Here is a 26,987-nt window from a genome sequence, read left to right on the forward strand (position 1 = left end):
AAGAGTAACAGTTCTCGTATGTAGTCCTCACCTCCCGAAGGTAGTGAGAGGCAAAAACCGAATTACTACGCCAAAATGTTGCATTCAAGATGTCATAGTGCCCTGTTCTTTTGGAAGGCTACCGACGTAGAAATAGCCCTCACTTCATGTGCATTCACCTTCAACATTTTCATATCACTGTCTTGACAGAATGAATGCGCTTCCTTGATGGTGTCCCTCAAGAAAAAAGCCAAAGCATTCTTTGACATAGGTAAATTTGGCTTCCTTACCGAACACCACAAGTTATCAGAAAGACCTCTACAATCCTTAGTCTTCTTTAGGTAGAATTTGAGAGCCCTGACAGGGCACAGAACTCTCTCTAGCTCGCACCCAACGATTTCGGCCATCCCTTTAATTTCGAAGGTCCTAGGCCAAGGGTTGGACGGATTTTCAATTTTTGCCAGAAACGTTGGGCTCAAGGAACAGACCGCGTTATAACCTTTAAAGCCCACATATTTGCTAATCGCTTGCACCTCGCTGACTCTCTTCGCCATCGCCAGAGCAATCAGGAAGATAGCTTTTCTAGTAACATCCTTCAGGGAAGCCGTATGCATAGGTTCGAATGGACTGGACATGAGGAACTTCAGAACTACATCCAAGTTCCAAGACGGCAACCTGGGTTGTTGAACCTTCGTTGTTTCAAAAGATCTCAAGAGATCGTGAAGGTCTCTGTTGTCCGCCAAGTCCAGGCCTCTGTGCCTAAAGACAACTGAAAGCACACTCCTATATCCCTTGATTGTAGAGACTGCAAGTTTTAGATCCCTTCTCAGATATAAAAGGAAGTCAGCAATCTGGCTCACAGAGGTCGTGGTGGAGGAAATGCAGTTCTTCTTGCACCAACTCCTGAAGACTGCCCACTTTGATTGGTACACTGCGTTGGATGAAGCTCTTCTTGCACTGGCGATAGCTTTCTCAACTGACCTAGAAAAGCTTCTCGCTCTGGCCAACTTTTGGATAGTCTGAATGCAGTCAGACTCAGAGCGAGAGGTTTCTGTGGTACCTCTCGAAGTGGGGCTGTCTGAGTAGATCTGTCCTTACTGAAAGCATTCTCGGGAAGTCTACTACGAAGGCCATGACCTCTGTGAACCAGTCTCTCGCCGGCCAGAACGGGGCGATCAAAGTCATTCTCGTCCCTTCCGACGCCGCAAACTTTCTCATGACTTCCCCTAAGATCTTGAACGGGGGAAAGGCGTACAGGTCCATCCCCGTCCAGTCCCAGAGAAGTGCGTCTATCGCCACTGCCGCTGGGTCGAGTACTGGGGAGCAGTACATTGGAAGCCTCTTCGTTCTGGACGTCGCAAAGATGTCCACTAGCGGACGTCCCCATAACCCCCACAGCTCTTGGCATACCTCCTGATGCAGGGTCCACTCGGTTGGCAGAAGTTGACCTCGTCTGCTGAGGAGATCTGCCCGGACGTTCTCTACTCCTGCTACGAACCTTGTAAGGATCGTGACGTCCAGTGCCCTTGCCCACAGCAAGATCTCCTTTGCCAGGGCAAAAAGGGACCGAGACTGTGTTCCTCCCTGCTTCTTCAAGTACGCCAGAGCTGTGGTGTTGTCTGAGTTGACTTGGACTATTCGATGAGAGACTTTTTCTTGGAAAAACTGGAGAGCTAAAAAGATGGCTGCCATTTCCTTTAGGTTTATGTGCCAGGACACCTGTTCCCCTCTCCAGGTGCCTGACACTTCTTCCCCCCCCTAATGTTGCTCCCCACCCCGTGGTGGACGCGTCGGAGAACAACACTAGGTCAGGGCTCTGAAGCTTGAGAGACATGCCCTCCAACAACTTCACTGGATCTAGCCACCATTTTAAGTGATGTTTTACCTCTCCTGAAATTTTTAAGATCATATCCAGATTCTTGTTTTCTTTCCAATTTTCCTTGAGAAAAAATTGTAGCGGTCTGAGGTGCAGTCTCCCCAAGGAAACAAACTTCTCCAGCGAGGAAATGGTCCCCAGCAGGCTCATCCATTCCCTCACCGAGCACGAATCTTTCCTTAGGAAGGCTGACACTTTGTCTAAACATTGCTGCTGACGTCCCTGGGACGGAAAAGCTCGAAAAGCCACTGAATCCATCTGAATCCCCAGATACAGGATGGATTGGGTTGGAATCAGATGTGACTTTTCGAAATTCACCAGTAGTCCCAGGGACTTCACCAACGATAAAGTTGTTTGAAGATCCTTCAGACACCGCGTTTGAGTGGAGGCACGAATGAGCCAGTCGTCCAGGTACATAGAGACTCTGATATTTGCAAGATGAAGCCACCTCGCCACGTTCTTCATTAAAGTCGTGAAGACCATAGGGGCCGTGCTCAATCCGAAGCAAAGCGCCCTGAATTGATAAACTGTCCCTTTTAGGACAAACCGAAGATACTTCATCGACTGTGGATGGATGGGGACGTGGAAATACGCGTCTTGAAGGTCTAATGAAACCATACAATCGTTTGGTCTTAAGGTCCCAAGAACTGACTGAGGTGTCTCCATCTTGAATTTCTGCTTCTGTACGAACCGATTCAGACTGCTCACATCTAAGACTGGTCACCAACCTCCTGACTGTTTCGGCACCATGAATATCCTGTTGTAGAAGCCTGGGGATTCCAGGTCTATGACCTGTTCCACCGCTCTCTTTTCTAACATCTGCTCGAGCAGATCGAAAAGGATTTGTTGCTTCTCCTGATGGTAAATAGGGGATAAATCCTTGGGTGTCGTGCACAGTGGGGGAGGTTTCAAGAAAGGAATCTTGTACCCACGCTTGATGACGTTGAGCGACCAGCTGTCCGCCTTCCTCTCTATCCAAGCTTTTGAGAATAGTCGAAGCCTGGCTCCTACTGGTGACTGAAGGATCTCTGGTTCATTTCTTTCCTCTGATCTTAGCCAAGACTCTGCCTCTGGAACGTGTACTTCCTCGAGAAGATGTTCTCGAGGAAACTCCACCTCGAAAGGGCTTCTGCTTCTTGAAAGGTTGCGTCCGTGCAGACGTAGAAGAAACAACCGTACGTTTTGTCGACTGAGCTAGGAGGTCTTGGGTAGCCTTCTCTTGTAGACTGACAGCCAGATCTTTGACCATAGCCTAGGGAAAGAGAGGGCTCGAAAGAGGCGCATACAACAATTCTGCCTTTTGAGAGATAGAGACCGCCTTTGCAGTAAAACCACAATAGGCCGCTCTCTTCTTCAAAATCGAAGTGCAGAAGTGCGAGGCCAACTCCTCCAAACCATCCCTGACGGCCTTGTCCATGCATGCAAGCACGCTGGACAGCTCCTCCAGGCTAAGCGAATCAGGACTACGCGACCGGTTATCCAAGACCCCTAAACACCAATCCAAAAAGTTGAAAACTTCTATCGTACGGAAGTCCCTTCATATGATGGTCCATTTCAGAAAGGGTCCAGGGCACTTTCGTCGTCAACAAAAGGGATCTCTTTGGTGCATCTACCAAGGTAGCGAAGTCACCTTGGGACAAAGAGGGGGCTCTAAAACCTATCTCCTCCCCTGTCTCATACCAAAGACCTGCCTTGCCTGTCAGTCTTGAAGGGGGTAGAACGAAAGCGTTCTTGTTTCGGGCTTTTCTTGACTCCATCCAATTCTGCATTTTCTTAAAAGCCCTTTTTGTTGATAATGAAGTAGCCATCTTCAACAATCCTGGAGTCTTGATAGCCTTCGACGATAGCAATTGTGAAGGAGGCGACTGCGGGGCTTCAGGTTTAAACTTCTCTTCAAAGGAGGTTCGAAGCAATTGAACCAAAACCTGGTAATCTGAAGATACTGTTGATGATTGTTCTTCAGTTAATTCCTCCGACAAGTTTCCTTCTTGAGATTCATTACTATCCTCCGAATCTCGGCGAATGTCTGAAGAAACATTACGTCGTGCGTCCAGCTGCGCGCCATGCCTGGCGTCAAGCCGAGCGTCGAGCCGAGCGTCCTGCCAAGCGTCACGCTCGGCATCCAGCCGAGCGCCCCACCCGGCGTCGAGCTACCGCCTTAACATCGTGCTCTGCAGACCTTCGTGCACGAAATCTCGAAGGCGAGGTAACAGGAGATAGAGCGAGGCGATGAGAAGGAGAAGGAGACTGCCTGGATCTCTTGACTGGCAGCTTATCATCCTTCCTCCTGTGACGTGAATTATCCTCTTTCTCTGCAACTAATAAGGCAATTTGATGTTGCAAATTCTCAATCTTCTTCGATTTAGGGCTGATTCTGTGAGAAGACGAGGGGCGAGGGGAAGCCCTCCTCCTTCTCACATGGACCGCCACAGGTATATCCTTAGCGCAACCAGGGCGCTCAAAAGCATTGTCGTCAAAAGACATCCTCTCCGGCGACGATCGCAACGCAGAAGAAGAGAAAGGACGTGAAGCGTCCTTCTCCCTAAAACCAAAGGTGACGGCCGCCTGTGCAACATCTTGCACCTTTGCTCTCTTTTGCGGTGGAGAGTCTTCGAATTGTTCTGGAGACGACCGCAAAACAGAAGGGGCTAACGGATGTGCAGCGTCCTCCTCTGAGGAATCAAAGGCGGCGGCCGCCTGTGCGACATCTAGCGTCTTTGTCCTCTTCAAAGGGCGCGATCGCTTCCGAAAGCTCCAACCGCTGCGCGGGAAGGACGTTTCTGATGACGAAAAACACTCTTTCAAGATCCGTTTACGAATTTTGGAAGCCTGGGAAGCCCCCCCAGGTCTTGCCGAAGGAACATCAGATCGGTTGTCCGACCCCCCTTCCGCAACACTCGGAGCATTATCACTACATACCACTGCACTATTCACACCTTCTAATGCTTGCACTTTTGATTCCAGGCTATGCAAAGATTCAAGAATCATCGATAGGGTATTACCCTCCACAGACACTAATGTAGGGCCTGAAGGCATCACAGGTTTAGGAGGGATAAATTCCACTGGATGTGTAACTGGCGTTACACTCCTCCTTACCCTATCTCTTTCTATTTTACACACATATGATTCATACGCCTTCCACGCAGAATCAGACATACTCTCACATTCATTGCAGCGATCATTAAACATACTAACATGTTTCCGACAATTCGCGCACACTGTATGAGGGTCTACCGAAGATTTCGGTAGCCTCACCTTGCATTGTTCCACACAACATACTCTGGCGCTAGTCAAACTAGATCCAGACATCTTAAGTTTAAGGAAAAATCAAGCCAAATTCAAAACCAATCCACAATTAGCGTACAGTGGGGCATCGCTTATTCACGGATCAGTATTCACGGATCCAGTTAATCACGGGTTTTTTCTTGGACCGTTTCTCATGTTACATCACTGGTATGAATCGCTCCATCACGGGTTTGTTGTGTTGCGTATGCGATGTTTTTCGGTAGGCTAACCCTCGGCCGTGGTCCGATAACTACCAACATTCATTTAAAGACTCATATAATGATATTAACTGACAATAAATGTAATAAAACCATTCTCACCTAATATATGATTGTCCTATCTTCGAAATAAATAGCCTATTGAAGGTTTATGTACGACGTTCATTGGTAGGCTAAGCGTAGTTGCAGTGCGATAACCACCAACGTACACAAACATTCACATTATGATATTAACTGACAATAAAGGTAATAAAACCATTCGTACCATATATATTATAGTCATATCTTCATAATAAATAGCCTATTCGAAGAATAATTCCACATCATTGCACTCAACTTATCGTCGGAGTGGCCAGCCACAAAATGTAAGCATATACCTTTACGTACGAAAATGGTTTATGTATACGGTTGCGTTCAAAGCGACATTTTTTGTTTTGTTAAACTTTTAGAAATTTTAATAGTAGTGGTAGTGTAATTACAGTAGTAATAACATTAAGGCTAAAATTAATTCGAACTTCATTATTATTTTGGCAGTATTCGTATATAACTTCTCTGAACAATGAAGTCATACAAACGCTATTTGTCATAGATTATCGTAAGTATTGTTGTTTGTTATTGGCGACGAAGCGTAAACGAAATACAGAAAAGCATTTTTTACCTTATATATTATCGTCATATCTTCATAATAAAAAGGCTATTCGTGGAGTAATTCCATATCAGTGAAATCAATTTTATCTATGCGAGGCCAGCCAGCTGACAAAATGTACGTACGTATATGAAAATCAAATTATGGTAGCGTTCACAGCAAGATTATCTTTCGAAATTTTTAGTACTATTCATGCTACGTAGTAATAATGTTTGGAATATACGTAACATTAATTTTCAATACAAAATATCATCGTTATTTTGGTAGTGAATAATAGTTTAGAATTATCATACATACATAGCATTGTTATGGGTTTGTGCCAGTGATAAAACAACCAAAATAACGTTCTCCTTTAAGTCAACGCGTTTAGGAAAAACATGACATAGAATCGACTTTGCGACTTCATTCACTTTGATATTTTTAACGATACAATAACTATCATTTGTACTACTAAAACCATCTTCACATATGTAATTTTTCGTAAGATATGTGTTGTTACAAAAAGCTAGCTTATACATAAAAGGCTTTTATAATTTAAGTCATCTTAGATATACATATGCACCCAAACTCATTGTGGGGAAATTTACTACTGTTTCCTCGGATATTGAAATACTTTAGCATCATTCAAACACTTTAATAATATAATGCATAAATACTAGGCTATACATATTTACATCGTATACAAATACTACATACAGTTATATACACATACTTTTATATACAAAGTTAACAGTTATATACACATACTTTTATATACAAAATTAATCATATGAGTAGTGATCAGCCGACAGCTGTGCACTGGACTACGTACGTACTACTTGGAAGATAAAAACAAACAAAAATTTTGTTGTTGTTAGTCGCCGGGATAGATTAACATTTTTCCAGAGATTAAAGAGCTGAATTTTGTTTTGAAGGTATGTCAACCGCGTTAGTAAATAGGTATCATCTTCTAAGGAATTTTTTTTTCTCTTCTTTTTGCGGAAGAATCTTCAAGCCATTTTGCATTCAAAGTAATGAGAAGGAATCATTCTATTCTTCATGAAATCAGTAAAATACTTACACTAATAATAAAAACTAAAACTACGTACTGTATGCAAAACACATACATCATCGTTAGCTTTGTGTGTGTAAACGTTCATTCTAAGAAATTACAGAGTAGTATAACTAACACCTGATTGGTTGGTTGGTAGCCATGGAGATCTGTTATCCAATGACTGCCCTCTGCTTCTGTTCTATTTATAGACATACGCCATGGATGGCACTAGGTTTGAACGTTACCATGTTCGTGATTTTCTGACTGCTGACGGCAAAAATTACTCAATAATTTTCTTTATATAATTATTCCTTCGTGAAAACAATAATATAATATCGCGGTTAACATAGTACCTTCAAAACAAAATTCAGCTTTTTAATCTCTGGAAAAATGTTAATCTATCCCGGCGACTAACAACAACAAAATTTTTGTTCGTTTTATCTTCCAAGTAGTACCGTACGTAGTCCAGTGCACAGCTGTCGTCTGATCACTACTCATATGATTAACTTTGTATATAAAAGTATGTGTATATAACTGTTAACTTTGTATATAAAAGTATGTGTATATAACTGTATGTAGTATTTGTATACGATGTAAATATGTATAGCCTAGTATTTATGCATTATATTATTAAAGTGTTTGAATGATGCTAAAGTATTTCAATATCCGAGGAAACGGTAGTAAATTTCCCCACAATGAGTTTGGGTGCATATGTATATTTAAGATGACTTAAATTATAAAAGCCTTTTATGTATAAGCTAGCTTTTGCAACAACACATATCTTACGAAAAATTACTTATGTGAAGATGGTTTTAGTAGTACAAATGATAGTTATTGTATCGTTAAAAATATCAAAGTGAACGAAGTCGCAAAGTCGATTCTATGTCATGTTTTTAACTTTAACGATAGTGGTATGAAAAACACCAGTGTGTCGTAGCGATGCGTCATCAATATAGTGGTATGAAAATACCACATGGTGTTGTAGCGATACGTAATCACAAAGTACAAATCCTTTTCCCGGACCATCCTCAGAATTTTACGACTCTTCAACTTCAAGATCGATATGGTAAAATATATTATATAGTCATACTTATTGTTAAAATTCACAAGTTGAACTGCAAAACATTATTATATTTTGATTGTTATGTACATATATTTTTTGTGTTTTACGGAATGTTTGTTTTGAAAATAATACCTATTAGTGAACATATGGTATTAATTGTCCCACTATTTTATTATAGGTGATCTTAATTATCTCACATTCATTTAACAGTATTATATTAATATTTATTTAAATAAACTGTAATTAATAAATAACAATAATGAAAAACATAAAGGGAAAAAATGTTTTTGCTGCAGTAGTGGTGTTGTTTGATTATGCATCTGACCTCACATTTCCGAAATCTGAAAAATTCCAAAAACCGAAACATCGGAATGTGTGTGTACTGCACATTTTTTTAAACACGCACACAATGTCTACACATTTACTGCAAATTACAGTACGTACGTATTTATTCCTGAGAGAGAGAGAGAGAGAGAGAGAGAGAGAGAGAGAGAGAGAGAGAGAGAGAGAGAGAGAGAGAGATTAAGGACTCCAAGGCGTGTTATTTTTACAATTATTTTATTATCTTGGGATTTTTTTTAATCTTGAGATTTTCTATTCAATTCTCGAGATTAATAAGAAAATTACCGTAAATTGACTAGCATCAGCACACATCTGAATGACTCGGCCATTAGCAGGCTAAACCACCAACCTTATGAACTTGCATGATACATGAGATACATGACAAAACACAATACCACTGTTTATTGGTGAAAATTAGGGGGTCGCACGATATGGGAGATTGCACGTTATTCGAGTATATACGGTATGTGATTTTTTTTAGCCTTTTATGGAACAAAATCTAGCAAGAAATTGCCATTCCCAGTTGGCAACACTGGCCTACAAACGTTTGTTTGTTGTTGTTATGAAATGTGGTGTGCGGCGCGTTCTTTAAATTGTACCCATATAAACGAGTTAATTATGTGGCATCCAAAAGCCCTGATTCTTTTACTCTTATGGGAAAGACGCCTAAAGGTCAGATGAAGGTTTTTACGTGGAATATACTAGTATTAACGTGTTGTGACGAAGGGAAGAGATGTTTCGCTGCATACTGTTGGTAGCATTATCGTTATTATATTACTGGATTGCACTGCAAAATCGTCGCCATCTTTTATCAACATAGATTGTTGGTGAGTACCCATATGATTTACATATTTTGATAGTTCTCTTACCACTCATCCTCTCTTTCCTTGTAAAAAAAAAAAAAAGAGGCCCACCATGCGTATGTAGGCTTCTAGCTGTAATCCCTAGGCTAGTAGGCTACATATGTACAGTAGTACATATACTACATTTATTTTTTAAGGCTAATTTTGTACAATAACTTTAAAACTGTCTTGAATTTAGTTTTAGGTGATACTAGTTGAAAACATATTTGGTGTTTGAACTAAAGTAGGCAGTTATAAACATTGGAATAGTGGTCTTGGGTGGGTTAACTATTAAAGTAGGCAGTTTTAAGCAATTTTTGAGGGGGGTATCAGGATAACACGGGTATTTACTTATCACGGGGGGGTTCTGGGCCTTATCCCCCGTGAATAACGAGGCCCCACTGTATGCCTAACCACCGATCCAAATCAAATAACCAAAAATCAATCGGGATACTCAAGTAACCAAAAGAGTTCCAAAATCCAATGACGGAGGTGCAGAAAACACTTATTGGCTGCACCGGCGACAGAAAATATCTGACAGAAAATGGGAATGGTTCCTGACGCCCGCCTCCCAGCGGCGGGAATGGGTACTACCACCTGGCCGACCACTGCGTGTGCCGGGAGTTTTGAAATTCTGTCGGACTTCGGAGAATACAGCTATATATATATCTGGCAGGTAAGGTTCATGAACAAAATAAGGTTTTATATATATGTACTTACCAAGTAATCACATAACTATTAGTTTCTACTTTATGGCAGCTCAAATTTTGAAATTTGGAAATTCACAGTAGCACTCTTGTTTTGAGTGTGGGTAACTAGTCCTGCCCACTTTTGAGAATGAATAGGTATAACACAGCTGAACAGCTTGATTCGTTTGTGCCCTACCTCCATACACGGGGAGGTGGGAGGGATCTTATTATATAATTACTTGGTAAGTATAAATAAAAAATCATAAAAATTTTATTTTTATGTAAGTATTATTATTAATAATAGGGGTTAGTTTTTCCAGACCTCTTTTATGTAAGTAACTTATCGAGTAATTACATAGCTGAAAACTACGTTGACAGGTCGTGGGATCTATGGACATACGTAAACTACTTCAAAAAGCATTCATAACAGAAAAGTATTTGAATTAGTGAGTTAGCTAGCATTGCTAAATGCTTGTTGTAACCTTAACTGGTGAGAGAATTGCATCAGGTACATACTGCTTCTGATCTGAGGTCATCTTGACCCGTAATGGCATGGTGTTAAAGAGCCCTGGGTTGCCCTTACTTTACTGGGTGCTTTGCAACGAGGGAGTATTCCGAAGGTTGTCAAAGCTATCAATCCAACAAATAAATGCCCTCGCCCTGGGCTCAGTTAAAAAAATAGACTAGAACAAACACAGTACACCATATTAAAAACTTTCACCATAAACCCTCCATAAAAAAAGATGACTGGAGGGCACTCCGCTACACATTACCTCCAGGCTTCCCAAAATGAACTCATCAACAAGTAAATAGGAGGGTTACTCGTAGCCTTCGTCACCCAATACCATGCCAGCCACGGAGAACGGACCTAGCACTTTTAGTAGCTTACCTCTATGTCACGAAGATAATGTGTAGCAAACACCAATCTGCATTTCCAATATGTGGACTGTAGTAACATGGAGAATGAGAACTTACGCTTAAAGGCCAGCAAAGTAGCTACTGCCCTTATTTTTTGAGCTTTGACTTTCAATAAGGGGAAAACATCTTGCAATCTTGAGCGTGATCCCACAATTACACGCTTTAAAAACAGAGCCAAAGCATTCTTAGATAAAGCACACAAGGGATTCTTCACAGAACACCATAAATTCTGAAAAGACTCCGACTCCTTTCGTCCTGGACAGAGAGTTCTCTTCTGATGACTTGGACCCAGAATATCAGTTAAACTTTTGATCAGAGACGAACGAGGCCAGAGTTTAGAGGGGTTCTCATTTTTTTACAAAAAAAACCTAGTGTGAGAGAACAAACTGTGTTACCTTGAGAAAAACCCACCTTTTTATCAATTGCTTGCACTTCACTAGTCCTTTTGGCCGTAGCTAAGGTCATTAAAAAATATAGTCTTCCTTGTCAGATGCCTCAAGGAAGAGGAGTCCAAGGGTTCAAAACAAGGGCCTGAAAGCTAAGTTCAACATCTAGATTCCAAGCAAGTGTAGAAAACTCCTGTTTTCTCATATCAAAAGACTTTATCAAATCTGAAATATCCTGGTTTGTAGACAAGTCTACACCTCTATGTTTAAAAACTGATGACAACATTGGTTTGTATCCTTTTATGACTGAGGAAGCTGACTCCTTCGAAGATCTCAAATCAAGTAAATAATTCGCCATACAGTCAGTCCCCAGTAATCGGCAGCCTCGGTTATCAGATCCGGTTTTATGGCATTTATCCAGCACTGAAATGCACTGATTTTTGGTTATCGGCACTGATAATAGAGAACTGGCATAGATACCTACCTAACGGAGGTGCCATTAACCAGTTATCGACGCCAAAATCTGGTTATCAGCGCCAAAAATTACTCATGGTTATTGGCAATTTTTGCTTATCAAGCCATCAGAACGCAACCCCTCCCCGATAACTGGGGGCTGCCTGTATATTAGCTACAGTGGTTTCAGAGGAAAAAATACCATGTTTTCGACACAATGTTCTGAATACCCACCACTTTGCTAGGTAGAAATTTGCTGAAGCGGAGCCTACACTTAGCAATTGCTTTTACAGCTTTCCTTGATAAACCTTCACTCTGACAAACGACAAACTTCCTGACAGTCTGAAGCCTGCCACAGCGAGAGTATATAATCCTTGATGAAACTGAAGGAAATGTGGCTGTTTGAGAGGCCTTGGTTTCTGAAGCCTGAGATCTGGAAACCACTCTTTCTGTGGCCAGAAGGGGGTGACTAAGGTCACTGACATGTTGCTGTGAAAGAAGAACTTGTTCAGTACCTCCCTCACCGTGCTGAACGGAGGGAAGGCATACACATCTAGGTTTGACCAGGCCTGGAGCATGGCATCCACTGCCCATGCCAGAGGGTCTGGGGCTGGTGAGCAATGCAGTGGAGATGATGGTTCCTTGATGTTGCAAACAGGTCTGTCAATAGTTTTCCCCACTGTTTCCACTGGTCGGTGCACACCCGTGGATTCAATGTCTACTCCGTCAGTAGAACATGTCTGCAGCAACTTAATTCATCCACAAGGACATTTGACTTTCCATGAATGAAGTGAGCAATAATAATTGTCTGGTTGTTCTCTGCCCATAACAGAAGATCTTTGGCCTCTTGGTGAAGAGAAAAGAAATGCATCCCTCCTTGATTCCTGATGTACGCCTGAGCAGTCATGCTGTCAGAATGGACAGTTACTATGTTCCTTCATGTTATGCTGCTGTTAAAGTTGAGAATGACTGAAGAGCTAGATGGATCGGCCTTAACTCCTTCATGTTGATGTGTAATTTTCTCTCTGCTGGAGACCATGTCCCATCCTTGCAACTTCCTTGCAATTTAAGGGGGCTCCCCAACCCAGATCGGACGCATCTGAATATAATGTTTGGTTGGGGTTCAATGGGTCTAGCAACTTTTCCACCACAAACCTATGTTCTTCTAACCACTACTGAAGGCCCTCAGGAGTGATGGGGAAGACAAACGAATCTGGCAGTGTCTTCCTTTCCCAACTGGTCTTTAGGAAGAAGTGTAGCCGATGTGCAATCTCCCTAAAGGCGTGAACTTCTCTATGGATGAGAAGGTCCCTAACAGACTCATCCACTCGCTTGGTGAGCATGAGGGATGAGAGGAAGTTATGGAATTTCTTCAGGGAATATTGTATTCTCTAACTGGAAGATAAAGTCTGAAAATTCACAGAATCCATCTTCATCCCTAAATAAAGTATTTATTGAGAGAGAATCAGTTGGGACTTCTTCAGGTTGATCAGCAAGCCTAACTGTCAGGCATTTCGATCTTGAGGGGGAGAGTAGCAGCCAGTCGTCTAAATATAAAAAAACATTTATTCCCATAAGGAGTAACCACTTGGCGCTCGGACACTTGACATTCAGGTGCTGGGCGCTTAAATACTGGACATTCAGACGCTGGAAACTTGGATACTGGGCGTTCAGGAGCTGGACACTCAGATACCTGGCGCTCAGCCACTGGGCACTCTGACACTTTCTTGGAAGCGGAGCATTTCAGAACTGCATGTTGACACTCGGCCACCTGACGGGGGCCTCTTCCAAAAACTACAGGAGGGGAGCTGACCGTGCTCACGCTGCTTAGCACGTTTATGAGATGGTAGTGAATCATCTTCCATCGACAAACCAGGCCTTTCTGGTGGCCTTGAAACACTCTAGTAATGCCTACAGCAGCCTTTATATACACACCAATGTCAGAATCAAAGAGAGTATGAACATCCAATGGCCATCCAACGAGTCCTGGGACTGGCATTCAACAGGTTTGTTTGAGGGGGCAGATACCCATGGACAAACCACACCAATCTTCCTTGGACTGCCAGTTTGATTCCTCCCAGGGGCAGGGGAGTTTAGCAAGGACCTTGTTCTAAGAGCAACGGTGGGGCAGATAGTTACCTCCTCCGCTGCACTTGCACAGAAACTATTCACTTTGTCCAAAAGGACTTTCACCCACAATCCAATTGGGCAACAGTGTTCACTAGTAAAAACAAACTTTTGGTCTATTCACGCCTTGAGACTGGCAATGGCACTGGGTTCTGGAGAAAGGGAGCCAAGAATTGGAGTACATAGTGGGTTTGCTGATTTATCCACACATACTGAAAACTGTACTTGGATTGAAGGCAAATGTTCACTTTATTGTGATGTTTTTTTTGTAAAAGAAATAACTCATACAGACTGTTGTCTGGTTGTTTGCTGTGACCCATTTATTTAGGGAAAACAAAAATTTAAAATTTAATTTCTTTTGTGTACTTATTAGAATAATAGAAAATTTACTGTAATTTGAATGTTATTATAAGTTTAAGATATTTAATTTAAGGTAAAATTGACAGTATTTCACTGTGATTTGGTTTAGACACCTATTTAGATTATAATTTCTTAGTAAAGTCACATAGCTTAAAGATTTAGATTAAAGAAATCTGACTGTTTAATAATTGTGCTCTTTCAGGGTTTTCTGATGATCATAATTACATAAATGGAAGTGAATGGTAATAAAAAAAATGACTGGAGTAATAGGTATATTCTGATTTATGTGTATGTAAGTAGATTTATGTAAGCTGATTGGTTATGCAAGTTCGTATTGTCAAAAATTGGACTGTCAAACATGCATGTGTTTTTTGTTTTAAAATAAAGTTATTAAATAAGGCTTGCATGTTTTTTCCTGATATCCTTTCATATCCAGCCAGTAAAAATACTACCGACTATAAACCTCATTGCCAGTAATCTGTCCCGTCAAAAAGTAACTGAGGAGCCTCATGTACAGCACAATCACCAGTAAAACATACATTGTCATTTAGGAAACACTGTAATTTGAAATTATTTGAAACAAGTTTAAAATTATATTAACAATTCCTATTTATTGGTTAACAAGCCTTACTGACACCATGGAGGCATGCAATCAGAAGGTCTGACGGTGAGAATGCATATTGCTGCCAAACAGACAGGAGCTATTTCGTTTAAAAAGCTATATAGGAACGGTGTAAATATATAATTGATGGGTTTATGATGAAACAGAATGCAACACAACTAATTTTACATTAACTCACTTCCAATATTCTTTCCAAGTTTAAGATGTAGATTTAACAAAAGCACAAGGAATAACTGCAGAGTAATAATTACAAAGTAAGGAGATAGCTCTTTTAAAGTATTTAAAAGAAATAGTGGCAACCAAATTTCTGAGTCAATAATGCCATGGTATCACAATGTATTAATTTGGATTCTATCAAAATAATGAAAGATAAGAAAATGAGACAATAAATATGAGATCCAACATTTACCAGAAACTATTGACCAAAGATAATCTATGCAACTGTAAGCATAAATGTTAATCACAATACTAGTATAATTAAACAGATTCTCATAGCATAAGGAAACTTGAACACTTACCTTTCCTCCATTGGTTGAGCAAGTTAGACCCGGTGCTTTAAAGCCACAGTCAAATCCCAAGCGGTGGAGGGTTAGAGATGCAGTTGTGCTGGCTTCATAGTGATTTGCAAAAGTATTCTCACTGGCTGGGGCTAGCATCGTCCGTAAATTAACAAGGTGTACATCACATGGCAATGAACCTCCAACACTCCATGAAGCTTGCATGGGGCCAATCTAGAATGTTGCACAAAAATACTAATGACAAACTGTATAACTAGCAAGATGGCTCACTACACAAACTAATGTAAAAAAGGTAAAATAAATGTAAAAAGCCATAAATCTACAGGCAAATTACCGGTTAACAGGACATATCAGCTCTGAATTGATAAAGCTACTTCAATAAGGACTATTTATAATAAAAGATAGCCTGACTTGTTCTGTATGTCAAAATCTCATCAATGTCATAGCAAACAACATTCTAGCAAAACCCTTGCTGACATTTTACAAAGAAGGAAGAAAACCTATGATTAATATGGCAGTAAGGTTATCTTGTTTACAGCAAAGGAATCTGTATGTGGCTTCTCACAGTAAAAAGCCTTCAATAACTATTTCATATTTCATGAATATATAAAACTGCTTTAAAAATGCTTTTATTCACTAGTCAGGGCTGGTTACAGCATGAGTGTACTTGTGGCTTCCAAGCTGCTAAATTCAATAAAAAAAAAGCAACTGCTAAACATACAAGAAAAACATGTATAATCTATATATGGTTAAACAAACCTTTGGTGTTGGTATGAGCATATATAGTGGGTATAGTATACCAGCAAGTCCTGCATGAGCTACAAGGGATGGATAAGCTGCAGATCCTTCGTGGCTTATGCTGGATTCCTGAGAAAAAATAAATGAATAAATCTTTATATGTACAATAAACTTTACCAATATACTACTACAATGTATTGATCTTATAAAATAAAATTTTCATATTTCCAGTTAAGTACACCTACTATCACCAAACAAACCTTAGTGCTAACACGTGGTTCTACAAGAAGACGGAAGATATTCGGAGTTAACAGATTATCTAGCACTCCTTGGCCAACCCCTCGATTATCATCTTGGTTAAGTCGCCGATCCATCATAATCTTGAAAAGAAATGATTCAGGAATCACATACAGTCTATTTACCTGAAGTCACTTCAGATTTAGGAAAATATAAACACTAGTATTAGGAGACAAGATACTCAACTCCATTCAAACAAACAATGAAAAACCAAATGAGATAAGAAATATACTAAGATAAAATTTAAAAAGAACCTAGACCTTATGAAGTAGTCCCTTGAAATACTACAGAATAAAATATTTCAAGAGCACATGTATTGTAAAAATAAGTTACATAGCTCCAGCAACAGCAAAATGCACAGAAATAGCCACCTGGTTTCTCACAGCACAAGAAATTTCTTCTCTCTGTAAACATCAGCAAAAGTTTATAAAATAACACGAAACAAAACAAATAATGTTTTAAGCTCTTGTATTGTCTGTAAAGACAAAATAAAATTCTGCAGCAAAATCATGTCAAAGTTAGTGTCAAAACAGCTAACAAACAACCAATTTATCCAACAGATACAGCACTAACTGAAGACCAGGGCAAATTTTACACAAACTCCATCAGCTTCCATAAGTACATTACACTTTCTAAAATAATAAAACCAAGGGCTCCAGTTGGATACTCTTTCCAGAACTGTGATTCCCAGTGTCAACACACCCTTTCTGACAGGAAAGAGATTTAGACCCCTTCCAAAATCTCACGTGGATTAATGCATATACTACAGTACACCTACATTTCCAATTATGAGATGACCTTTAAATAAGACAAGCTAAAAAATTATGGCAAATTTTCATGAATTTATCTCATATCTGGCAACTGATAAATTACAAAACCGTCTGTGAATAGGCTAGCTTTTGGATAAACAGTTATCTTATGAAATATTATGTAAAGATGATATTATTACAAATAGTACTGTTTTACTTACTGTATCCGTAGAAATTCAAAATAAACAAAATATCAAAGCCAATTATAATTTTTTTCACACTTGCCTAAAAGGGAAACAATTGTTTTGTTTATGTTTCATTACCAATCACAAACAACCTCTAACAATAATATGATAATGTACATTAATTATCATACATAATTATCGTTCGTATACTGACTCTAAATGAATATGAAATGCTAATGGATTTTTAATTAAGAACGAATATTATGTTATCCTAAAGGTTATTTCTACCATAACAGCACTACCATTAAAATTTCTGAAAGGGTACAGAAAGATAAAGTTTGTTGTGAGTGCCACAGCAACTCGATGCTTACATTTTCTCAGCTTGGCTCACATAGATAAAAGTTTATTTCACTAACGTATATGGAATTATGCCTTGAATAGGCTATTTATTTTGAAGATATGCCAATAATATATTAGGTAAAAATAGTTTTATTATCTTTACTGTCAGTTTATTTCACAACGTGATTCTATTCATGTACAGTTGATCCCAGCTATTTGCGGACTCACGATTCACGGACTCGCCTATTTGCAGATTTTTCTGTGGACCGTATACAGTAATACCCCGAACTTACACGAGATTAGGTACCACCCCCTCACGTAAGGGGAAGTTTCGCGTAAGTTTGGTGCAGTCTCTAAAAATGCTAATAAATGCCTGCTTCTAGAGTCTGAACACTAAACATGACCATAATCATGCTCCCTAAGTATTAAGCTAACTTTTAAATGAAATTAAAGTTACTGTAATTTGATTTAAAAGTTATATTAATACATTACCCTTAAAAAAGAAATAACTGATTGGCATAAAAATAGTTATAGTATTACTACATACATAAGTATCCATTTTCGTACGTATACTAATGTTACCCCTAACTCATGGGATACCATTTTCTTTTTCCCTCAGAGTAAAAGAAGTTTTCTTTGCGTCACTAAGTAAACTTCATAAGTCTGTTATAATGAAGGTAGACAATTCAATAAAGAAAACATGTATGTACATACATAATCTTTGCAGAGGGTGAAGGTAAAATTCAATCAACTCAAAATCATGTACTAGTGTGAGCACTAACTATGAAGGAGAAGAAATACCTACATCATGTGAGGTAAAACTCTGGAGGGGCATCATTTTTAAAAGCACAAATGGGATCACATCTTCTGAAAGTATATTAACTGTATGTGCTGTAATTACTTAACATAGTACATACAGATTGTACCAACACATTTCTCCAAGGTTAAGATAGTCATTTTCACAGAACAACAACTCTGTTATGTCTCTGATATGTTTTACTAGTTGATCCTGAAGGTGACAAACACTGTGAATTACGTACTGCCTTTGTATATATTTTGAAAAATATGAATAGCATACAAAGAATCTCCATACTGAGTTTGTTTACCATTGACACATGGACTTTGGTTGAGGGATGATACATACTTTAGTATAGAGGTTAAATTTTGTGGTTTTTCTCATTTCCTATGTAATTTTTGGTGTTTGAATCATAAGGTGTGGTGTAGTGGATATGATAAGGGAGTTGAATATCAGTTTGGGTGTGAATTTGTACTGTATGACGAAGATTTTGTAGCTGTTACTCGCCTGTAATCTCGAAGGACATGGGGCTGAGGGTGTCATCAAATGGTTATGATCTGTCGGGGATGGTTTGGACAGTCTAGGGTAGGGATGATTCAGACGTGTCCGAACCATCCCTCCTACGAAATGCTTTACTAATTATGAGTTCCAACAAAGAAACAAAAGATTTTCACTAACAATATTTACAGTATATTTTGTGTAACCATTCATTACCCCCACATTACCTGATAAAGCACTTCATAAACCCATCATAGGACCCCTCATTACAAAGAAAAATAGCCTATCCTTTGCTTCAGATTGATTATAGTTCCTTAAAGCCTATCATGGGACAGGATTATAAGAAAAAAACCAATAGGGAAAGGGATGCTGCTGTTGTAGAAAATACACTTCAGGAGTTTAGAGAAAAGGGTGGTTCAGGTAGAACATGATTATGTGAAGAAAGATAGAAAAAGGGTTGAACAGAAGGGTTTTCACCACCTACAAGCACAACCTACACGATCACAACAGCAGTTTTCTCCTGGGAATATTTGACCATTCCCAAAAGCAAGAGAGAGGAAGGAGACAGCTGAAGGCAGAAAGCAGGGAAAATACATGATTGCAATGGACACTCCACAGAAGTAAAAGCCAAAAATCCCAGCCAAGAAGGAAATAAAATTTGGAAATTATACCTTAAGAATATCACAAAACAAGAAAAAATCTAAAAAGTTAGACACACGGGACCAAACCAGTGATGAAGACTTTTATCATCATCTTGAAGATCTCTCGACAGCCGAGCTTAGCAATAATTGTTCTGACATCTTAGAGGAGGTGATTGAAGACACAAAAGTTGGTTTCATTGATAAATTCCCAGATTAGGGAGACTTTGTTCTTGTTGGAATAGATCCAGTAAAATGTAGCAAAGTCTATTATGTAGGTAAATTAATCAGAATCAGCAATTTAGATGAGTACGATGAATTTCAAATTTCTGATTTAGGAAAATTACAGAAATTTGCTACTAATAGTTTTAAATTTCCATAAACTGAGGATAAAGCAACTATTGGTAAAGAGGCAGTAAGGTGGGTCCTAACACAGAATTCTGATGAAGCTGTCTCATCTGACAGTCTTCCCACAGGGGTATTAAATTGCTGAGTAGCTATATGTAAGGGCAGCTTTTTCCTTTCAAAAAGAAGTTGAAGCGTTACCCATTCCTTAGTGGAATTTTTCGAAACTGGGAGGATACGGCAAATGGTTTTAGTTCTGCCATTGAATCTCGTTTTCTAGTTTAGTACATAGTTCTGGAAGTCTGCCCTCACATGGCTAATTATTTTAAAAGAGAAGGGACAATATGCTAGGGGTACTTGGTGAGGAAGTTGGGTCTTATTCATAATGGGAGTATAGGTCCATTTTCCGTTGACCTGGTAAAGGGTATCATTTATAGTATTTAATGTTATATTACCACGTAAGAGAACAGTCTCCTTTTGACGTTTCTCCTTGTCTAGAAAAGGTGGTATTAGAGGCCACTCTTTATTAGGGAATGCTGACTGTCCCTAAACTCCACTTACAACTTCATTCATGGTTTTTCTCTCATTAGTTAGATATTTTCTGTCAGGAGAGAAAATCCAAATAGAGGCATCTCACCAAGGATTATCAGTATCATCAGGGGAGGATATTGGAGCCACTGTTATATTTTGACCAGAAGTTTTGTAGTCTGAACTGGCCATTTTGTTGGTTCCAGCTGAAATTCTAATCTTAGACCTTGTTTGGGCAGAATTTGTTTCCACTCTCCCATTTTGGTTGCAATATGTAGTACTTTTACACTTTAGAGTGTACATACATCACTGACTTTATCTCTTTTAATTTCCTGTTCGCAATCACGCAGTATGTCCATAATATATAGCCGTTCTGTAGCAAGGGCATCTCTGATGTTACTGATAATTCCTTACAGAATTGATAAAATGCCACAAACTGTGTACCACTTTTGGAGGAGCTTGTGTAATCTGACTGAACATCCACAGCTGAACTGTAACTGTCTGTTACCAAGGGGGCAGAGGTACTGGGCGAGTTACTATATCCCTCCAAAAATGTAGTCATTTCAATTGGGGTAAGGTGAATCCTTGTATCCTTTTGGGGGGGAAGGATCCTGTTCAGCTCCTGAAAGTTGCATGGGAGAATGAATTCCTTTTGGAAGGTTTCTCCCATGGTTGGCTGAAAGTTGTATCCCTGATCCTTCTGGGTTCAGTACAGTCATTTCGATAGCAATATCTATTTCATATCCTTTTGTAAGAAAATTACCTCCAATTGAAGAATCTTCTATTTCCTCCACAGGGTTAACCTGGGAGGTATTCGGGACTGATGTTACTGGGTGTGCTCTGACAATGCAAGAGATACTGGATGACAACCCAAGACAACAATTTCAAATCTATCTAATATCTGGTGTAAGATGGCTTCCGGATCTATGAACTGGGCCCAACTATATTTCCCATGGAAGACAATAAACACTTCATGTCAGGAACTGCTTCCTGTGCCTTAGCCTCAACTTTTGATCATACATGCTCTCAAGTCATTGAAAATAATGCATCTAACTTTTTTGTCAAAATAAACATGTGAGAAAAGAATTTTTAATGATATGAATTAATTAACTGATGATTAGTAACAAAAGTTACATAAATCTGTACCTCTAGTTGTCCACTCTTGAGCGATGATCCCCCAAGAGGTTGGGCAGAAAGAAGACTTAAGCGGTAATCTTGGTCCTGAATAAAGGTTTGTGAAGGTACCGGGTAATAATTGGCTTGCAATGGCAACTTGGCATATCTGGTTCTCCTGATAATCTGCAATAAAGGGCAGCCTTTTCATCACAACAGAAGCAAGTGATACTAATAAAAGGCCATTAAACAGCAAATGTACTTATATCAAAATACTTATGAAAAAATACCACATTTTCATCAGCAAACTTATAGGATTCTACAAATTTATGCTGTACAGTACATAAAAATCAAGGACTGAAAGAATCACAGCATATATGGAAAAATGAAGAGAGGAAAAGTATATAGTACTCAAAGTTAACCAGCTTATGCTGATGCAATGAAAAGTATTACACATAAAAAGGTACACGTATACATAATGCTTTTCGTAATGGAAATATAGCAGTTTTACATTCTAGTACCAATGTGCTTTCAAGAACAACAATATTACAGCGCACATACCTGGAACCCATTCAAGTCAGTAAAGAATATGTTATCATTCTTTACGCCAGTGTTCAAACGCATGGCAAACTCAAAATTCTGTTCTGCCGTAATATCAACAAAATTTGCAATGTCAATGCCAATGCCGTCAACACCTGGAAGGTAACAATTTGAGAAAAAATAATCTAATACAGTATATAAGGAAATGCATTAATCAAAAGACAGTCATAGCTATCTTTTTCCAATGACAAATTGTGAGCTTTTTAAACCAAATTATTTTTCTTTTTTATACTAACTCAATACCTTGAATGATGTTATGTCCCTAACTAAAAGACTCCAGGTGAAGATGAGCTGCTTGCTCTTAGTGAGTACTGAGCACAGCAAGCTGGTTTCTGGGTATCAATTTTGTTAAATCTTCAAGCAGTTTCAACTATACTGGCAGGAGGACTGTGCGGCAAGGAAGTATATAGGAAAATTTGCACAAGTAATGTGTAAGTAAAAAAAAATAACTTACATATATTTTTCCAAACAACCCTTTTACTTATAATTCCTGTCTCAATTTAGATGGAGAGTACTTCAGCTCTCAAAGCATGAATCTGTTATTTGAGAACTGTAGGATATGTTTACACCTCTTTGTTGCTTTAAGCATCATGATCCATGACTTTATACCCTTCAGGTCAAAAGGTTGTGACTGTGAGACAGTCTCCAGAGCATTAACAGTGAGGTACTATAGGTATCAAGTTTCCTATTAGCCTCTTTTCATCAAAATCCTCCAGTTTACATTCTGTTCTTCACTCAGTATATTTTTAAAATACTGTTCCATCATTCAACTAGCTTTAATTCCTTTATTTTCATCTAATATAAGGCACTTTAATTTTCTACTTTGCTTGTTAGTAACAAGAGTACGTATAATTCAAAATACGCACCAAACTATTCTTTTATTTGTGAATAAATAGATACTACACTGACTGGTCCTGAAAGCATAAAAAATACTAGCACGAGTACTTTTATTTACAAATAAACCTTTTTCATCAGAAATGAACCCATGGCAATTTTCTTTAGGCCATTGCCCTGGGAAGCTCAGACGAAAAAAAGACGGAATAAGAACAGTTTCATCTAATACCTGGAGAGTTTTTAATCTTGACCGTGTGCAGGACATTCCTTAACTGAATAGACACTGTCGACATAAGACTTCCTTGAACTAAGGTAACCCCTGGCTGACCCAAAGCAACTGGTACTGCTTCTCTGTCTGGGAGGAACAGATATGCTCCACTAGTCTCTCTGTGATTCCTGCAAAAGAATACAATGTAACAGCATACATTTTATGTCACTTCTAACTTCTACTAAAGGCAGAATGTCACCAGAATCTTCAACACTCTCATCTCATATTTTTACAAAGCTGTAATCTATCAAAAAGCATAAAATTAATTTCTAAACAACAAACCATTGAGGAAAGCACTGTGAAAACAGAAAATTGTCTAAATGGTCAGAATAAACTATCTTATACAGATCAACCATCACTAATCCAACAATCAATAATCTGGTTCCATCACTAATCTGGCTCTAATTTGAGCTAGCATAATTGCAAATTTCCCAGGTCAAGGCACCAACCTACCAATACTGTTTATTGACGCTATTTATGTACATACCCTACGCACACAATTGCATTTATCTTTTAGGTTATAAAAAATTAAAAAATGTAGCAAGATTATAAATGACAAAAGCATAGCATATAAATAAGAAAATTGTAAGCATGACAGCACGAAGCATGAAACAAAACAAGCTGCAGCAAGTTCTCAGATGCCAGCAAATGAGTTTGAGAGTTCATACGTACCCATGTACACAATTACATACATTTATATTTTGAATTGTAAAAATAAAAAAATGAGAAAATCCAATAAAAAAATATATAAAAACAACACAAACTAATAAAACAAGTTGTAGCAAGTTCTCTGATGCTAGTGAATGATTTTGTGCATTCATCTGTACCCTATGCACACGACTGAGTTTATAATCTTTGGGTTGTAAAAATTAAAAATGAGAAAATAGTCAAAATATAAATAAGAATAGCATAAAATGTAAATCTAAAAATTCATAAACATGACAACACAAATCAAAAAGTTGTAGCTAGTTCTCCAGCACTACTGAATGAGTTTCTGCATTCATGCATACCCCACGTACAAGATTGTGGTTATCTTTTGAAAATACAGTAAAAAATAAGAATAGAAAAAAATAAAAAAAAAAAAAAAAATATTGTGTAACAATATGAACCCAAACAACCCATAGAAAGTTCAACAGCAGCATTCGTGCATACCCTACGCACACAACTGCAGTTATCTTTTGGGTTGTAATAATACAAAATGTGGAGTAAAAATACAGATGATAATAGCATAAAATATAAATCGTTAACAACTATCACAAGCATAACAACATGAAACACAAAAGGCTGTAGGAAGTTCTTCGACACCAGCAACTGAGTTCCTGTGTTTGTACATACCCTAAGCACATGATTGCAGTTATCTTTTGGGTTATAAAAATTAAAAAATGAGACAATACATTAAAAATATAGATGAGAATAGTGTAAAATATATAAAAATAAATTCCAAAACAAAGATGGAATACTGACAGCCCTTCACCTCAAAACGTGTTAATGTGCTTAGTTTCTAGTTCCAGCTCTTCATTTTGGGAACAGCAATAGTGAACTTTCTTGTGTAAGTCAACAGAATTACCTGTACCATTTACTTTGCTGGTGCTTCAGTAAAATTTAATTTCATTTTCTTTACTGTTTCTCTTTCCCTTATTAACTAACTTGTACTGATTCACAGGGAATGTTAAAGGTAGGATCTGGTTAACTGCTTGGTCATGTGTATTTTAACCTAATCAGTCTGAATCCAGCAAAAACACTAATCTGTAGCCCTTAAGATCCTAATGATGCCGGATCAGTGATGGTTGACAAGTACTATAATTCCAGCCAATGGCTAATGTTAATCTGAGACTCTGAGTACTTAATTATAAAAGAAAATCTTCAATTCCATACTGAAGTCTTCACTAAAAAGAAAGAAGTCTCATCTATACTGATCATTTTCCAAAAACTTATAAAGTATTTCAGTAATTCCCTCACAGGATATGTCAAATTCTTACTACGTATTGAAGAATACATCGGTCCAAGTTCAAAAAAACTTGCATGCTCAAGTGAGATAATTGTATTATATTCATTCAGAAGCTGTGTTCGATACTTATCAAACATGACAATTTGTCCAAAATTGCATTTTTCCTAACTATACAAAACCTGAGGTCCTTTTACAATAGGAAGGTACTAGGAGGGCAGCTGGATAGGTCGTAAGCTTTCGAACAAGGGGTTCGGTAGTTAACTGCTTGTCCGACAGGCAGCGCGCGCGCGGACTGGTAGGTAAACAAATCACTTTTGCTTTTGGCCCAAGCAAAAACTGCAGAGTGAGGGGTGGCATGAGGTGGGGCTATGTGTAAAAGGACCTCAGGTTTGTATAGTTAGGAAAAATGCAATTTTGGACAAATTGTCATTTGTTTCCGACACGGCATACAAACCTTCGGTCCTTTTACAATAGAAGACTCACTTCTTGGTGGAGGAATCTGAGTCTTTTGTGAACAGACTGGTGTTCGCCCAACCTTGGAATGCCTCCCTTGGTCGTAAGAGCGAGGGAGGGATCCAAGCCTCTGTCCGATTGATCGGGTGGTGTGCACCGCGAGGATCAATGGTCCAGACCTCTGGACCAAGTACTAAGAGAGAGGCAAGCGTATCTCTTCGTACCAGCAAACAAGAACAAGTTCCTATTTGCAAGAGGCAACATAACGTTATGGTTTGTCTCTTGTTGGCATCCACTTCCCCCCCCTTTGTAGGAGGAAGTGGTGGATATTCGCTCCCATCCCTAGTGAAAGGGATTAGGATGGGGCTCTGTCGAGTAGCTTTCATCAACGGCATCTCGTCCTTATCCAGCAAGGTGATGACCGTATCCCCCTACCACATACCCCCAGGGTAGAGGGGTAGAAAAAAGATAGGAAGAGAAGCCAGTCACTCTCTCATTCACTTATCTATTCTTACAGTCACACCAGGACTCGATGCTGTTCAGCCTGCTAGGGTCTGGGTTAGCTAGACAACGTGTTGAGCAGCCACCACGGGTCCTAAGGAAAACGATCCAAGGACCTGTGGGCAATATCCAAAAGGTAGAAGGAGGTGCCAGTGGTCTGGTTGTACCAGACCCCTGCCTTTCAGTACCTGCGCCACGGAGAAGTTCTTGTGTAAACTCGAGGGAGTGTACTTCTAGGTCATCTTGGTGCTGACGAAGAGTCTTCAACACTCAGCCTGGGATGTCGAGTTTCTTCAGAAAGCGCGGTCGCGCTTTCACAGGACAAAGCAGCATCTCCTTCGCATCGAAGGCGGTGAAGTCCATTAGGGAGGGGATTGTGAAGGACTCTAACCGATCGTCAGGAACCGAAGGGTTCAGAGTCTTCGCTACGAATTCGGTACGAAATCGAGCGTCACGAATCCCCATCCCCTGGATGCTTGACTTCGCAGGAAAAGTCATGCAATTACCTCAGAGGAAAAGAATGGAATGGTCGTATGACCTATCCCTCTTCTCGACTTCGGTGATGTCCTGTACCCATTACTGGTCTATCCGTCTGCCGCGACGTTGTTGTTCTCGGTAGTGGGATAGGACACCGACACTCAATGGTGTCGATGGTATGGGTACTGTGACAAGCCGTTAGGACGAAGAAAAGATTGTTATGGAACAACCGAACTAAGTCCACAGCGAAATTCGTAACAGACTTGGGCGCTCTGACAGCTGCCTACTGACTGCGTTCGGTAGGAGGCAAGTTGTCCAAGCAC

General features: G+C 39.3%; 1 protein-coding gene across 1 annotated transcript in view; it reads right to left on the bottom strand.

Moving 5' to 3' along the window:
* Window positions 1–26,987, bottom strand: part of LOC135195825 (alpha-mannosidase 2-like) — a 263,120-nt gene that overhangs the window by 10,309 nt on the left and 225,824 nt on the right. The window contains exons 17-22 of the mRNA XM_064222320.1: window positions 23,247–23,413; window positions 22,145–22,278; window positions 21,617–21,769; window positions 16,356–16,475; window positions 16,117–16,224; window positions 15,358–15,570 (exon numbers count right to left, since the gene is read on the bottom strand). Coding sequence (XP_064078390.1) covers window positions 15,358–15,570; window positions 16,117–16,224; window positions 16,356–16,475; window positions 21,617–21,769; window positions 22,145–22,278; window positions 23,247–23,413 — 895 coding nt within the window. The remainder of the gene's footprint in view (window positions 1–15,357; window positions 15,571–16,116; window positions 16,225–16,355; window positions 16,476–21,616; window positions 21,770–22,144; window positions 22,279–23,246; window positions 23,414–26,987) is intronic.

The sequence above is a fragment of the Macrobrachium nipponense genome, chromosome 16, assembly GCF_015104395.2.
Source record: "Macrobrachium nipponense isolate FS-2020 chromosome 16, ASM1510439v2, whole genome shotgun sequence".
Classification (NCBI taxonomy): Eukaryota; Metazoa; Arthropoda; class Malacostraca; order Decapoda; family Palaemonidae; genus Macrobrachium; species Macrobrachium nipponense.